This window comes from Quercus lobata, unplaced genomic scaffold (assembly GCF_001633185.2).
Source record: "Quercus lobata isolate SW786 unplaced genomic scaffold, ValleyOak3.0 Primary Assembly Scq3eQI_2004, whole genome shotgun sequence".
Taxonomy (NCBI): Eukaryota; Viridiplantae; Streptophyta; class Magnoliopsida; order Fagales; family Fagaceae; genus Quercus; species Quercus lobata.
Window position 1 is genome coordinate 20,604 of NW_022154720.1, and position 15,848 is coordinate 36,451.

The 15,848-nt window shown below is 35.4% G+C and overlaps 2 protein-coding genes across 5 annotated transcripts; one reads left to right on the forward strand and one right to left on the reverse strand.

Moving 5' to 3' along the window:
* Positions 1-3,434: 3,434 nt before the first annotated feature.
* On the forward strand, positions 3,435-8,370 carry LOC115973114 (protein GRAVITROPIC IN THE LIGHT 1-like). 2 transcript variants are annotated; one of them, XM_031093350.1, is made up of 3 exons: positions 3,435-3,748; positions 4,120-4,924; positions 7,330-8,370. In XM_031093350.1, exons 2-3 carry the CDS (start codon positions 4,228-4,230, stop codon positions 8,106-8,108), a joined length of 1,476 nt encoding a protein of 491 aa, XP_030949210.1. In that variant the 5' UTR covers positions 3,435-3,748; positions 4,120-4,227; the 3' UTR covers positions 8,109-8,370. The 2 variants fall into 2 exon arrangements, with proteins under 2 accessions (XP_030949210.1, XP_030949211.1); XM_031093351.1 differs by having other exon boundaries at positions 4,225-4,924.
* Positions 8,371-8,640: 270 nt separating this feature from the next.
* LOC115973115 (mitochondrial uncoupling protein 2-like) lies at positions 8,641-14,586 on the reverse strand. Of its 3 annotated transcripts, none has more exons than XM_031093352.1 (10): positions 14,467-14,585; positions 14,254-14,349; positions 12,693-12,917; positions 12,517-12,595; positions 12,236-12,369; positions 12,021-12,119; positions 11,810-11,914; positions 11,001-11,075; positions 9,913-9,999; positions 8,641-9,142 (listed from the first exon to the last, which is right to left on the reverse strand). In XM_031093352.1, exons 1-10 carry the CDS (start codon positions 14,500-14,502, stop codon positions 9,125-9,127), a joined length of 954 nt encoding a protein of 317 aa, XP_030949212.1. In that variant the 5' UTR covers positions 14,503-14,585; the 3' UTR covers positions 8,641-9,124. The 3 variants fall into 3 exon arrangements, with proteins under 3 accessions (XP_030949212.1, XP_030949213.1, XP_030949214.1); XM_031093353.1 differs by having other exon boundaries at positions 14,254-14,340; positions 14,467-14,584; XM_031093354.1 differs by lacking the exons at positions 8,641-9,142; positions 9,913-9,999; positions 11,001-11,075 and adding an exon at positions 11,102-11,210 and having other exon boundaries at positions 14,467-14,586.
* Between the last annotated feature and the right edge of the window lie 1,262 nt (positions 14,587-15,848).

The window sequence follows — 15,848 nt, forward strand, 5'->3', positions numbered from 1 at the left end:
AAAACTTTACACTTTGCCCACCTGAGGTTAGTTCCGTTAGCCTTTCGTAATCCATCTCTCCATTTGCTGTTAGAAAAACACATTTTTAGGGAAAAACAAACATAACAAAAATCAAAAAGTAAGGGTTTTGATTGCTTAAGAACTTCTAAAGAACAAAGTGGAGGAATAGCGCACACAAATCCCACTCTGATCTTGGCTTCTCTCCCCACTGTGGCTGGGATTCAAAGTGCGTTTGAAGTTGGAATGGGGGGTGGGTTTGCTATTGTGGTTGGGTTTCATTTGAGCTACCTCAAAAAAATCCCTTCTTCTTCTTCTCTCGACGGCCCTTTCTCCCCAAATCCCCTAACTCCCCAAAACCCCACTTTGGCAGAGAAGAGAAGAGAAGCAAAGGAAGCTTAGAAAGAAGGAGGTATTTATTTGTGGTATTGGGTAATTGTTGGAAATGGATTCAGATCAGGGGAAGCTATTCATAGGTGGGATTTCATGGGAGACCACTGAGGAAAAGCTGAAGGAGTACTTTGAGAACTATGGTGATGTGGTCCAGATAGTGGTCATGAGAGACAAGACCACTAGTAGACCCAGAGGCTTTGGCTTTGTTGTCTTTGCAGATCCTTCCATTCTCAATAGGGTTCTTCAGGACAAGCACACCATTGATGCTAGAATGGTCTGACTCACACCTATAATGGGGTTTTCTTCTTTTTTTTTTTTAATTTTTTTTTATTTTTTTTTTATTTCCTAGGTTTTTGTTGTCTGTTGGTAATTGTAATGATTTGGCTTCTGGGTCTTTTTTGTTTGTTTGTTTTCTTATTGGGTTATTGTGGTTCTGCTTCAATTTTTTTTATGCTTGTTTGTATGGAATTTTGAGTTTTTGGGTATTTGGAAATCTTATGTTCTTGTTGCGAAATTGTGGTTCTGTTTAATTTATGCTGCCACTGATGTTTGTTCTTGGGATTTTGTTGTTTCTGAGTTTAATCGTGATGGGGGTAATGTGGTTTCTCATTTTATTTTGTTCAATAATGTTGTTTTTGAACTCAAATTATCCCGTGGTTTGCTATTCCTTCACTTTGTTCTTATAGAAGTTCTTAAGCAATCAAAACAAACAACTTTTTGATTCTTGTTATATTTGTTTTTGCCTAAAAATGTGTTTTTCTAACGGCAAACAGAGAGGTGGGTTACGAAATGCTAACAGAACTAATCTCAGGTGGGCAAAGTGTATAGTTTTAAACCATGGGTAGGTAAAGTGAAAACGGGCCATACCACAGGTAGGTTTACTGTAATTATCCAAATTTTTTTATTATAAATAATTTGTCAATTTTAACTAAATAAAAAAAAGAAAAAAAAGAATTAAAAACAATAAAATATATAAATTTAGATCTAATTCATTTTAAACAAGAACATATCACAAATTTAAACATCAATACAAGAACATAAGACCACGAACCCAGAACCAAACCCAAACTCAAATTTAAAAACACAAAGAACACAATGACAAACATAAACTAGATTTAAAAATTTGAGCATAAGCCTCTCTCTCTCTCTCTCTCTCTCTCTCTCTCTCTCTCCATTACCAAAAAACCCTTTGTCTCTCTCTTTCTCCGATGGTTCTCTCAGACAAATCTTCGTGTCAATCTTTGATCTCGAGCTTCGTTTACTCCTCTTCCTCCACCATCTCCACCTCGCACAAATCCTTCGGTCTTGACAAGACCATGCTTGGTGCTGCTGCTCTAGCAAGCTCCAACAACGGCGTCTCATCTTTGACCAAGAACTTCATTGTTTCGGCGCTAAGCGAGCCGGCAAGATCGAGATGTACTCGCCGGCCTTCTACGCCGCTTGTACTGCCGGCGGTATTCTCAACTGTGGTCTCACTCACATGGCTGTCACTCCTCTCGATCTTGTCAAGTGCAATATGCAGGTCTGATTCTTCTAGATCCCTCGCTTTCTTCCGTTTTCAGCTACTTTTTGGCTTGGGTTGATGATAGTGGGTTTTCTCTAAGATTGGTGGCTGTGGCGTTGTGAACCCCAAGTAGTGGTGGTTGTTGATTGGTTTGGATTCGTTGGTTGTGGTGGGTTTGATGATTTTTTCATGTTGGAGGTTTCAATGGAGGATGGGGATTTTGTATGAATTTTTGCATGTTTATTTGATAAGAAAATACAAGAAAAAAAAAAAACTTAGATTATTTTAATTTTCTGGGCAACCCGAAGAACATGTTACCCATTGTTATTCCGAAAATAATGAAAAAAAATTTATTTAGGTAAAATTAATAAATTAATTTTTTTTAATTTAGATGTTGATGTATCATTTTTTAATGTCAAAATAAATTTTTTTTATTATTATTTTAATAGTGTTGTCAATCATGTCAATTTTTTATGTTAGTTGGCTGACGTTAAAAATTGATATGACACGCACTAATTGATTTAAAGACTAAAAATGATAAAATTAAAATGCAAAGATAAAAAAAAAAAAAAAAAAAGAGTCAAAATGTACATATTAAAAGTGCATTTACGCGTTTACGTTAATAACAATAAGATTACCTTAAATGGCAAACACAGACCTAAAAAGAAAAAAAACTTTGAATCTTTTTTGCCCACACTTTTTAGACCCTCAACCAAACAAAACATAAGTGCTCGGACCCAAACCAAAGGGCAATAATTAATGGATAATAAAGAGATGGGAAAGATGGTCCACGTGACGTGACTGGTTAAACAGAGTCAACTAAAGTCACAGATTCCAATTTTTTACTTTTTTTATTATTTAAATTAAGGTACTTTTAAAACATTATTTAATAATTTATTTAAAAAAAAATTTGACACCAATTTTATAATAAATAAATATCAAAATATTAATCCTTATTTTTTTCTATAAAAACTTTATTTAAACAAATTATTAACCAATAACATTTGTTAGTATTTTTTTATTTCCGCCGTTCTGCTTAAAAAATCACAGAGTCCTGATCTCTACCGTACACCTGTCCCCCAGTAACATTATAGTACGACTCAGATGGGGAGTATCCATATACTCATAGATAATTAAGGCCTGTTTGGTGGCCAAGTTTAAACTCAAATTTTCATATTATAAACAATATTACACGTATTTTTATATTTTTTTTACCTATACATATTTTAAAAAACTCCAAACTGCAATTCTTAAACTGCTCTACCAAACAATCTTAAGAAGTCGTTTGGTAATATTGTTTTAGTAACGTTATTTATATATTTTTTTAAATATATATATTTAAAAAAAGTGTAAAAATATGTATAATATTGTTTAAATACTGAAAACTGTAGTTCAAAATACACTGCTAACCCCTTAATTCCCACAAACCAAGTTGTGTGACTATTCTCCAAAAAAAAAAAAAAAAAAAAAAACATAGAAATGATTCTATGCTTTATAATAAAAGTTTGGGTGGGTACAGTGGGCACTGGCCACTTCCCAATCTTCTCTCACTCACAATGTTCAGTAGCGTCAGTTGAGAGTTGAGGACCCATAGTCCTTTATCATAGCAGTACCTTTCCTTCCTAGCCAAGCCAGAGAGACACTCGCAGGTCCACTATTCCACCACCACTCAACTCTCAAGCTCAGCGCTCTCCACTCTCCAGGAATAATAATAATAATACTAATAATAAAGCACCCCCAATTTGAAACCATAATTGACAGACAGAGCCTCTTGATTGTTGACACAGAGAAATCCAGAGAAGCGAAACAAGATTGGGTTTTAGTGCACAGTGACAAACAAAAACCCACAAATAGGTTAGACCTCTTTGCTAGAGGATAGCTATTGTTGAACTTAAACCCTTGTAGCTGTTGTTTCATTTTTTCTTTGTTTTAATTTAATAACATTCCCTTTTTTGACAAAGCTTTGTTTTTTATAGGTTTTTTTGACAAAGATGTTTACTTGTTTTAATGACATTTTACTTTTTTGACAAAGTTGTTTACTTGTTTCAATGACATTTCAATTAAATATTGCAATAAAAAAGGAAATTAAACTTTGATGTTAATTAAATGAGCTTCATTAATCAATTGCACTTGCGTGTTTCTTTTGTGTCCTGCTCTGCTCATTTAATTATGTGCGAATAATAAATAATAAAGGGTCTTTGTTTTCTTAAATGCTGGTGGAAAAGCTTTGATCTGATTCTCAAGAAAAAAAAAAGCTTTTAGAAACAGTCAGTGAGTGTAGTGCTTGAGCTTTGAGTTTATCTGATCTGCTGCTTCTTTCTTCTCTGAAGAAAATGACAAGCAAGGCGTCAAATTTCTCGGATCTGATCCAAAGAGTCGCCGCCTCTTGCTTGCTTCATCCACTAGCCGCGAGCCGCCACGAGAATCGAGCTGGAGATGAGGAAGACGGGTCCGAGTCCGAGTCAGAGTCAGAGGCAGAGTTCAAGTCCGAAGAAGAAGAAGAAGAAGCAGCAGAAGAGAAGGAAAAGTACAAGGAATGGTGGGAAGGGACGAAGGAAGAGGCGAGGATAGAGAAAATGATGGAGATGGAGAGAGTGATGAAGGAAGTGTTCGAGGCAGTGTCGTCGATGAAGAGAGCTTACTCGACCCTGCAACAAGCGCATTGCCCGTGGGACCCGGAGAAGATAAGGGTGGCTGACGTGGCAGTGGTGGGTGAGCTGAAGAGGCTGGCTGTGTTGAGAGAGAGATTCAGGAGGAGTAGCTACAATGGAAGTAGAGGAGGAGGAAGAAGTGGAGGAGTAGTGGGGGTGAGAGAGGTGGTGGCGCCGTATGAGGCGGCGGTGGAGGAGCTGAAGAGGGAGGTGAAGGTGAGGGAAGTGGAGGTGGAGAATCTGAAGGAGAAGCTTAGGAATGTTGCTACACTCACTACTGCTACTGCTACTACTACTACTGTTACCAATGGAAAGAAGGGAAGGTCCCACTCTCACTCTTTGTCAAAAAAGAAGCTTTCTTGCACTCTTCAACCTCAAGGTCAAGCTCTAAAATTCTATCCTAATGTTTTTTTCTTTCCTAAAACTTTTTATCAATTCTACTACGACACCTCGATTTGTTGGGTAGTTTTTACTTTTTACAGTTACACCCCCATCTTTTCACACTGCACACTTCAGTCTTCATAGTTTTTTTTTTTTTTTTTTTTTGATAAACACTTCAGTCTTCATGGTTCTTTTAGTTAATAAAATGCTGAAACTAATGGCAATCTTATTACAAAGTGATGTCACAATAAATGCAACTAGTGCTAGATGTACATTAATAATATGAGAAATAAATTTCTTAATTACATTTTTGGATAGTGTTTAAAAAATTGACACTTAGCTTTGTTTAGTAAAATTGCTAATAATCCTAGCATCAATACTTATAGCTAGATGTATGTTTTAACTGTTTACATTAATTCAAAACCAATAGTATCATTAACTTCTCCCGGCATTGGAACTAAAACTAGTAATTATTCTGTAATTCAAAAATACAACAATGCTATACTCATTTCTCTCATATGAATAATGAGTCTTACCATAAATTTAATTAATAGGACCATCATTCAGGTGAAAGGAGGGAGTACTACTAACCAAATAGTTTTCCAGCCGAAATTGTTCCTCTCCTCCCCTCTCCTTTTTATTCCAAAAAAACAAAAAAGGGAAAGAAAGTATTTTCTTCTCAGTTATGACTAGAACTCACTCAATTTAGTTCCTTGAATTTTACTTCAATTGTTAAATTAATCATGAAAGTTTAAATTTTGTCAATTAGTTTGGTCATTTGGTCCAAGACTGTTAGTAAACAACATTGTTTGAGCTTTTTTTCATTAGAAACTTAATTGAAACCATTCATGAGATCTACCACTTAATAGATCTTATTGTTTGATGAGTGATTTTTCTAAAGATTTAAAAATGTTTACATAGCTACATTTGCTAACAAATTTGGACGGAAGGTCTAGATTGTCTCATTTTGACAAAGTAAGAGCATCTACAGCAGTGGAGCTAAAAATTTAGCTTTTTAGCTCCACCAAAAGTTACTTTATCTATTATACCTACACATATGCTGTAGCAGTGGATCTATTTTAGCTATTAACGTAATAAAATAATATAAACATCACAATAAAATAATATACCACCTACAATAAAATAATATACCACCTATAATAAAATAATATATCCCACTACCCAAAAAAACAACCCAACACCATCCACAACCACCTCTACTATCAGCCACCACCACCACCAGACACAACCAAACCCACAAACAAAATAAAAAATCAAACCACCATCATAGTCACCAATCCACCACCACAGCCACCAAACCCACAGGAAAAAAAAAATCAAACACCGTACCACCAAACCATAGCCACAACAACCACCATCGCCACCACCACAGCCACCAAACCAGAAGAAAAAAAAAAATCAAACCCACAGAAGAAAAAAAAAAATCAAACATCATTCCCATATGAAAATACATTAAAAAAAAAAAAAAAAAAAAAAAAAACAAACAAACAAACAATTTCAATCACAGTAAAGAGAATATAGAGATGGCGTGGGTCTGATCAGAGGACTGGGCGGAGGCGTTGATCGGCGGAGTGGGGAGGACTGGGCGACGTGGGTCTGATCGGAGGATTGGGCGGAGGCGTGGATCGGCGGCTTGGGGCTTGGGCCGGTGACGTTGAGGCCGGCAGAGGGGCACGGACTGGGCAATGGGGTTTGGGGAGATTGGCGATGGGGCTTGGCGTGGGTCGACGAGCTGGGTCGGTGGAACAAGTCGGCGGTGAGGGAGCTGGCTGGCGAGCTGAGGGATGAGGGAGGTCGGCAAGCTGAGGGATGAGGGATGAGGGAGGCCGGCGAGCTAGAGAGAAAAAAAAATTGACCCATGAGCTGAGGGATGAGGGAGATGAGAGACCGGTGAGCTAGAGAGAAAAAAAAATTGAGGAAGAAAGAAGAAAGAAGAGAAGCCGGAGAGAGAGAGAGAGAGAGAGAGAAAAGGAAAGGAATATTTTAATGAGAGAGAAGAGAGAAGTGAAATAATTTTTTTTTTTTTTTCTTTTTTAGCTTTGAGCTACAGTGCACATCTATCTTACTGTAACTGAGGAGCTAAATCTAAAAAAGATTTAGCTCCACTGCTACGTGATGGTTTTTTGGTATTTGGAGCTAAAAAATAGCATTATACCTATATAGCACCACTACTGTGAGTGCTCTAAGAAACTAAAATTGACAAAAATTAAACCTTATGGACTAATTCGACATTTGAAGGGGGGAAATTAGGTAAAGGACTGATAAAATTTTAGCCTAAATTGTAGGAACTAAAACAATAAAAATTTCCTAGAAGGTTTTACGTTCTTCTGGTTGTATTGATAATATGTAAGGAATCTGATAACCTACTTTTAATTGTAACAGGTGCAGTAGCCCCAACTTCTGAGCTCTTTGAAACTACAATGAGCCAGGTTAGAGAGGCATCCAAGTCCTTCACATCCCTCCTCCTCTCCCACATGCGCTCTGCCCACTGGGACATTGCTGCTGCTGTCCGTTCCATTGAAGCTGCCACCACTGCCACTGATAGTATCACCTTTACCAACAACACTTCATCTGCCATTGCTAGCCACCATGCCAAATATGCTCTTGAATCCTACATTTCCCGCAAAATCTTTCAAGGATTTGACCATGAGACCTTCTACATGGATGGCAGCCTCTCATCCCTCCTCAATCCAGACCAGTTTCGCCGTGACTGCTTCACCCAGTACCGCGATATGAAGGCAATGGACCCTTCTGAACTTCTTGGGATCTTGCCGACCTGTCACTTTGGCAAATTCTGCTCCAAGAGGTACCTTTCCATTGTTCATCCCAAAATGGAGGAGTCCTTGTTTGGAGACTTGGAACAGCGGCGCCAGGTATTGGCCGGGAACCATCCTAGGAGTCAGTTTTATGTTGAATTCTTGCAACTTGCCAAGGCTGTGTGGCTGCTTCACTTGCTGGCATTCTCACTTGACCCAGCACCTAGTCAGTTCGAGGCAAGTCGGGGAGCTGAGCTTCATCCACAGTATATGGAGAGTGTTGTTAAGTTTTCAAACGGGCGCATGCCTGCAGGTCAAATTGTGGGTTTCCCAGTTAGTCCTGGATTCAAGCTTGGAAACGGTTCGGTTATTAAGGCTAGGGTTTATCTGGTATCTAGGACGTAAGGCAAACAATTGAGGTTGTTATATGTCAAGCTGGCTGTTCTTAAACAATTAAAGGGCTTTTTGGGATTGTTTGTTTATTACTAATGCTGTTAGGATATCATTAGGTTATTCTTGTAATTAAGACGGTTAGATCACTAATGAGAAGGTAAATGTAATATTAACATTTGCTGTTTTTGGAACCGGATGTAGCCACTTCAGATTCTAGACTTGAAATCTGGAACCACTTAAGCAGTCTTAATTGATGTTTTCCATTTTGTTCCAAGCAATGCAGGCTTATGTTTCATTGTTAGAGCTATTGCCATCAATGGAGGACCATGTTTATGCGTAAGATACCAAGATATATTGCAGATGAAACAAGAGTTCTGAAATTCATTTCATTGCAGTTTCAAATATGCCTTACTAGTCCAATCAGTCTGTATTTAAAATAACGGGTCACCAGGCCATGAAGAGCTAATTGTACAAGATGTTCTGCAAGATATCACCATTGGCTAGTAAATTAACAATAATATCAATCTAAAGTCTAGATGAGATCTAAATGAGCAATTGGCATAACATCTCAGTAAATTGATCCAAAAAATCTATACAGGTAACATCGAGAACAACTCAACCCTCAGATCTTGCCACGGGTATAACCACTCAATTTCTTTTCCTTTCAGACCGGTAAACAAGTACACGATGAAAATCCCACAATATAGTGGTTTATTTTCATTCAAATTTACAACGTAATAATGTACGCAATGTCAAATTTGGAGAAATGGCAAGGAAAGCCGCTTGCAAACTATCACAAAAGGATCAATAATAACGAATAACTTTTCAAGTCACTCTAGTTTGACAGTCTATTCAATGTTACATACACTACCCTATATAAATAACTGAGTGGTGAACCAAAAAATGTAGTGGTGATCTTATCTCTCCACAAAAAATCAGAAATAGATGAAGAGGCAATTTCCAAGCAAAGGCTGCACCTTCCTGCTTGCTAATTCCAAACCAGGAAAGCTATAGAGTTGGACTTCACCTCAGAAAATTCTCTTGGCCTGTCATGGAGATGAAATAATGAGCACTTTCAAGATTTTCAATGACAGAGTGGTTAATTGACTTATATGTAGGTTAAGCAAAAGTAAATCAGCATAAGCCTCTGCAAACACTCAAAATGATTATTAAAATTTTTATATTAAAAGAATCAATACTTTCAAGCTTCACAGAGAATCATGAACACAAAAAGATCTACCAACCTAAAAAGATTTTTTTTTTTTTTTTTATAATTATATTTCTTAGTTGAGGATAATCCATAAGGTTCAAAGACATAATAACTAAACATAGTAGTCTACTAAAGTCTAATGTGAACGGTCATGCAATTCCAGAATTGTGCCCACTTCATATGTGAAGAGTGTCATCAGGCCAATTCAGCAGTCCTGCATTAGAAATGGAACTCTAGTTTGCACATCTGGACCAATGAAACTCATGGTAGATACAGTGAGACAAATATTTCAATAGCAAATCCACATTCCATGAATGAAAAACCATAAGTGGATAAACTGAAGAGACCTGGTGCACTACCTTATGGAACACCAATTTACACTTACCTATGAGCATAGGCAATTCTTCTAGTCTAGAAAAAAGTTCGTTTAACATTCCAAATTCTAGTACATTTTCTCTATGTCTAAAAGAATGAAATAGTAAACTCCATTGCATATGAATGAAAACTGCAGGATGAATAGCAATTCCCAGAATCAGGTGCATGCAAGTACCTAGATTTAACTAAAATTCAATACCAAGATGCATTAACATAATTTTAATATCTTACTTGCTCAAAAGTTAGAAACATAATAGCATTCCAAGAACCCAGCCGGCCAAAATTAGGGAAGAACCCTTTATAAAAGGCAAAAAATCCCTGCAATATATAATTTTTTATGAGTTAGTGCTTATTTTACTGAAGTTGATGGTCCATGCAGACATTTATGTCAAGTTCTTAATCAAGAGTAAGAACTTGTTTCTCATTTTAAAAGGAAAAAAAATCCCTGCAATATATAATTCAATTGATTTTTTTTTATTGTTAAGTTCCACGTGCATTCAGCCTCCACCCTATATTTTAGGCAGAGGAGATCACTGGTTTCTCATTATATTCCTCTATCCCCTTTTTTTTTTTTTTCCTGATAAGTAGATAGTAGGGGAGGGAGGTGGTGCAGTTCGAACCACAAACATGGGACACCACAAAGGATGCCATTGCCGTTGAACTATCACTTGAACCCCTCTGTTCCATTTTATATGTTCACTTTAGAATCCAATGTTCTAAGGGGATGTGTTATTTAATGCATCATCTTTTAAATTAAAAGGCATAAGTTTTCAACGTTATCATCTTTAATTTAAACTCATACAAAACAAGAGGACAAAATCAGTAACTTTTTTCAATACAATAAAAGGCAATTTTAGGATTTTTTTTTTTGATAAGTAGAAAGATTAATAATAAGAGGTGTACAATTTTTTTTTTTTTTTAAATTGAAAATTTGATAGTTAGAGTTGGAGAGGAGAGATTTGAACCCTAGATGTCTCCATTGGAAACACCAAGAGATGCTACTTGAGCTACAAGTCTCTTGGCTAGGAAAATTATTAAAATTGTTCTTATTGACTTTTCAAAGTAGATAATGTGTTGGGATATTCCAAAAAGTAATAATGGACAAAAAAAATGGAACATAGAAGAGTTTTTTTTTCCTTGAATGATCTCCATTTTGGAAATCGGTAGCCTTTTAGAGAGTCCAATCTAAAGTGTCTTTGTGAGGTGTGTGTGTGTGTGAGAGAGAGAGAGAGAGAGAGAGAGGGGGGGGGGGGGGGAGGAGAGTAATATTCACAAATACATAAAAGAAAATTATTAACTTCAGAGACAAATCAACATACCTCACTCTTCAAAGTTTTGATGAAGCAATCAAGCGTGTTTTTGTAAGTTGAATCTCCCATCATTCTAGATTTCACCTGGAACATAACAAGCATGGCATCCAAGCCAACATTGACTGACTAGCTCATCCTTAAAAAACTATATAAAATTGCTTCATATGATAAGAAACAAATTTTGATCACAATCTTTCACTAGCACAGCCGCGTTAAAGCCTGCAGCGAATAATTTTGCAGATTATGCTACAACAGGAAAACAGCTTCAACAGCAATAAAAAGTTAGAAAAGCAAGAAAGCTTGCACAGATTCACTCATATAAAAAAAAATATCATCTCATAGTCAAAACGAACTTATGAAGATATTTAAATGTTATCAGTACTATTTACAAGGTTACACACATGAGAGACAGCATGTGACTCTTTTGAATCCAAAATAGTTGGTTTTTATAATTATCATGTCATGCTTGTTTTAAATTATCCAAGATTTGCATCGTGTCCATCATATTATCAATTTTTCCATCAGTGTTGCAAATTTCAACAAAGTTCAGTGGAAATTTTCTTAAATGAAAACAGTTCTGGAGGACTGAGTCTGATATAAAAGCTTGAATTTAGAGCTGATTTGTCAGAATCATTGAAACAAAGAGAACACCTCAGAAATAATGACAGAATAAATTCCTACAATAGTGAATGTCAACTTGTCATATACAAACATACAACTATAAATCAAAGCATACGAAGATGAAAGTAGACTATTGGAAGACTGTAAACCATACAATTTGTGGCTAAAAGTAGAGGAAGCAGAAAAAGAATGCATACCACATCAACAGGAGAACCAATACAGACAGCAAAGAAACCTGCACCTAGACCAGCTAGCAGATGAGTTAAGATATTATCCATGAACCCTGGAATGTTCAAAATCATCTGCATAAGTATAGTGTGTTAGGACATTTTGGAAGTAACTTAACATAGCAACAACTTCGAAATACAAAACAAGGTCAACTTAAAAGACCTAATACTTTTATGTTACCTGTTTCACTTGGTCATAACTGGCTAGTTCAGCAGCATTTACTATAGCATTTCTTGCTACATTGGGGCCAAGGCCAGTCCACAGTGCCCCTAAACCTTCCTAATTTTTTATAGATATTTGAAATGATACACTTAGATACTGGGAAAAAGAAGAAGAAGAAGAAGAAGAAGAAGAAGAAGAAAAGAAAAGCACAATACTACTGCAAGAAAACTGACCTGCTTCACTATGGTGAAATAAGCATCCCAAGCTCCAGAATAACGCCTAGGCACGCCAGCTGGCAATTTTCCTTCTGCTTGAAGCCGAACTTTGACAAGATCAGTTGGATTAGCCACAATAATTGCTATAGCACCTGTCAAGTTTTTTTATTTATTAAAAAAAAAAAAGGCTTGTTATGAAATCTAAAGAAGCAATGGGAATGGTAACAATAGTTTGAGAAAGTTAATACAGGTTGTATGCAAATTCGAACAGCAGGCAGGAAAGTGAGAAACATTTTCACCTGTTAAAAAAGCAGCAAGTATTTTGTGGTATAAAGGAATTTCTCCAATAAATTCGCTGCCAACTAGATATCTTTTGACCTGTTCAACATGCAATTTATGAATACACATAAACTTGTGACACTGAGAAAGCATAAGAATTAATCGTATTCATGAAAAGAACATATAATAAACTCACAGGACCATATAAGCCAATCCGTAAGCCTCCATAAAGACACTGGCGTTGTAATCCTGGAATAAGGCCTTTCCAAAGTGCCGACAAACCTTCTTCCCTGGCAATGGTGGCCATAGTACCCAACAAGCCTCTATATTTGGGAAAACCCACTCCATCCACCCCAGCTGCTGCTGCTTTCTTTTGAAGCTGAAGCCTGACTTTAGCAGTGTCCAAAGGAAGGGTACAGAACTGCAAAAAAAATCAATGAAGACAATGACAAGTGAAATCCACTCATATTTTTGTGAGCTCCAATAGGTGTGTGTGTGTGTGTTTTTAGAAGAAAAGAACTGTGACATTACTAAAGAAAGCAAATGCATTATGCATAGAGCATGAACCATTATATCATAATGCTTAACTACAAAAACAGATTATGGAAACTAATACCTTAACTCAGGCTAAAACAAAATCCATCACTTTGAGATCATGTACTGCTGTTTTGCCTTATTAAGTTAATGCATCAATTTTACAATCAGAATACAATTCTTAAATAATCAAGTAATGTGTTTCTTTCGTTGTCATAAAGGAAAATTTTTATAAACAAAACAGGTTTTCAAAACTGAATTTCAAACTGCTTGAGAATGAGGAGGAATTATCTGAAGTCAAATAAGCTTAAACAAGTAAAGGGGAAAAAGAAAAGATAGAACATAGCACATAATGTAGTATAATACCATTACTCATTGACTAAAATCCTTCAACAGTAAACTAGGGCAATGCTGTCTAATAGCTATAAAATCAAATTTTAAAAAGAAAATCATAAAAGAATATAGCTGAAAGCCAAACATCAATTGCAAAATTACCAATTGTCCTTGGTAGGCGCAATCTCCCCGTTTAAATGGGAGTTAAGAGTAGAGATAGAGTTCAGACTCATGTCCATCTACTCTAAGAACATGATAAATTACCAATTATTCCAAAAGCTTAAGTTAGTAGAAAATGGTGAACTTAATAATTTAACCATTTTTCTAACAGCAATATAACATTAATTGTTAATAACAAAACTCTTCCACCCAGATCACGTTTTGGTAGTCACCAGCAGACAAACACATCAAATTCAAGTAATAGAATTTCATAAGCTTTGATTACAACAGACAGACCTGTTTTCAACACAAGAAAGAAGCAGTAGCTTATTTGCTTATTTGTCGATGCTTGATCGAATTATAGTTGTAGCTAGAAAAAATTGAGACTCTAAAAAACTGTACATAACCCAGAAGATGAAAATTAGTAATAATTTAAAATTAAAAAAAAAAAAAAAATTTGATGACAGACAGACAAATGGCTTTTGAAATTCAGCTGCACCACATTTCCTAGAACACCCAAATGAGACATATAAATCAAAAGAATCACACTACGCTGATAATAATAAATCTCCTTAACAACCCAGATTAGTAAGCAAAGCATACTCTTTGAGCTCAACACACGAAAGAAAAGTCAAAGATTGTTAATACCCAGATATCAAATTAAGTAAAACGCATAAATGAGAATTGAATGAACACAATTTTAAGTCAAAATCAGGAAAGATCAATGGTACCTCGGCAAAACAAGCCGCGAAAGCGCTGCACAGGAATATTTCAGCGAAAGAAATCTCGATCACAGGCTTGAGATCTGCCATTGGAAGCTGCAAAGGCTATATAGTATTTAAACTAAAAGAAAAGCTAGAAAGCAAAGAATTGGTAATGGAGTGGCAAATATTGAAAAAAAGAAAATGTGGGTTTTATTTCTTTATTGAGAGAAAGGTTATTACTAATGAGTCACAACGAAGGAAGAGCACGTGAAACATAAGCGCCTACAAAACATTGGACACCATAGTCATAGGATAGAAGCCTGTGCAACTGGGTTTTTTCACTCACTTTCCTTGTCATTATCATTTCAATTATTTATGTATTTTTTTGGGTAAGTGGGTGGGAGTTGTTATGGCAGTTAATCGCTTTTAATCTCATTCTAGTATTTAATGCGATACCAAAAATAAAATCCTAGTATAATTTTTCGTTACATTGACACAATGTTGAAAAGACATTACTTGATTTTCTAAATGATTTATATAAACAGTGGATCTTCATCTGATATATTTGAAAGTGTACTAATGTAATTCATCCACGTATAACGTAATAAAAAATTAAGCATTCCCTTCCACAAATACAGATGGAACTTAAGGGTCTGTTTAGATATCTGTAATAAAAAAATTGAAAATTAAAAATACTGTAGCAAAATTATTTTTAATTATATGAAGAGTGTCATGAGACCCAGTTTTAAAATGTGGGTAAAAAAATCTGTAAAAATACATGTAATATTATTTAAAAATTGAAAATTATTATTTGAAAACACAAAACAAACACCCCTTATTCTTGCCAATCTCATAAATAATAAATTTATGGGTCTATTTAGGTACAATTTATTATTAAAAATTAAAAATATTATAACAAAATAATTTTTAAATATATAAATAATATCTTGAAATCTAATTTAAAGTTAATTTGCCATTTTTATTTTTATGAATCTCATAAACAGTAAATAAGACCCACTATTTTAATCACAGAAGCAGACGCCAACCTAAATTCAGCAGTATCCAAACTCTGACATATTCAACCTCGTAGGTCCTAGGGTACTTTGAGTTTTTTTGTTTTTTTTGAGATTCACTTTACGGTGGTTATTTATATACGTATGCAAATCAAGAAAAAGGCATGCTTTAGATGCTGGAATCACTGTACGAAAGATTCCTTGTCGTGTATAAGCTGTAGAAAGTAGAATTTATATATTTCCTACCTTTATTTATATTTGTAAAAGGTTGGAGAGTTGCTTTATGTGTCACTATGAAGTCTATAATCAGTAATTCCATTGTTCCTGTCATGCAGAAAGTGTCCGGATTCAGTTTTTTTTTTTTTTTTTAAGATATAATTATAATTAACTAGCAAAGCTTACTAATTAAGGAGTTTCCTTCTATAAAATACAAAAACTAGAAAGGCTTCTCTCTCTCTCTCTCTCAATATTAGGCTCGTTTTGAAAGGAAGGGAAAAAAAAAATTGAAAATGGCCTATGGATGGCACTACGTCTAAGAGCATTAGAGCATTCACATTCCATTATTCTATCATATTTTATTTTACCATCTCAAAAAATTTACTTTATCAA

Excerpts from the sequence above, each read along its gene's own strand:
- LOC115973114 (XM_031093350.1), top strand. The coding sequence starts at position 4,228 with ATGACAAGCAAGGCGTCAAATTTCTCGGATCTGATCCAAAGAGTCGCC. Across the intron at positions 4,925-7,329 it reads TTGCACTCTTCAACCTCAAG|GTGCAGTAGCCCCAACTTCT; the intron begins GTCAAGCTCTAA and ends TAATTGTAACAG.
- LOC115973115 (XM_031093352.1), bottom strand. The coding sequence starts at position 14,502 with ATGTTTCACGTGCTCTTCCTTCGTTGTGACTCATTA. Across the intron at positions 14,350-14,466 it reads TCCTTCGTTGTGACTCATTA|CCTTTGCAGCTTCCAATGGC; the intron begins GTAATAACCTTT and ends AATACTATATAG. Across the intron at positions 12,918-14,253 it reads TCGCGGCTTGTTTTGCCGAG|TTCTGTACCCTTCCTTTGGA; the intron begins GTACCATTGATC and ends TTTTTTTTGCAG.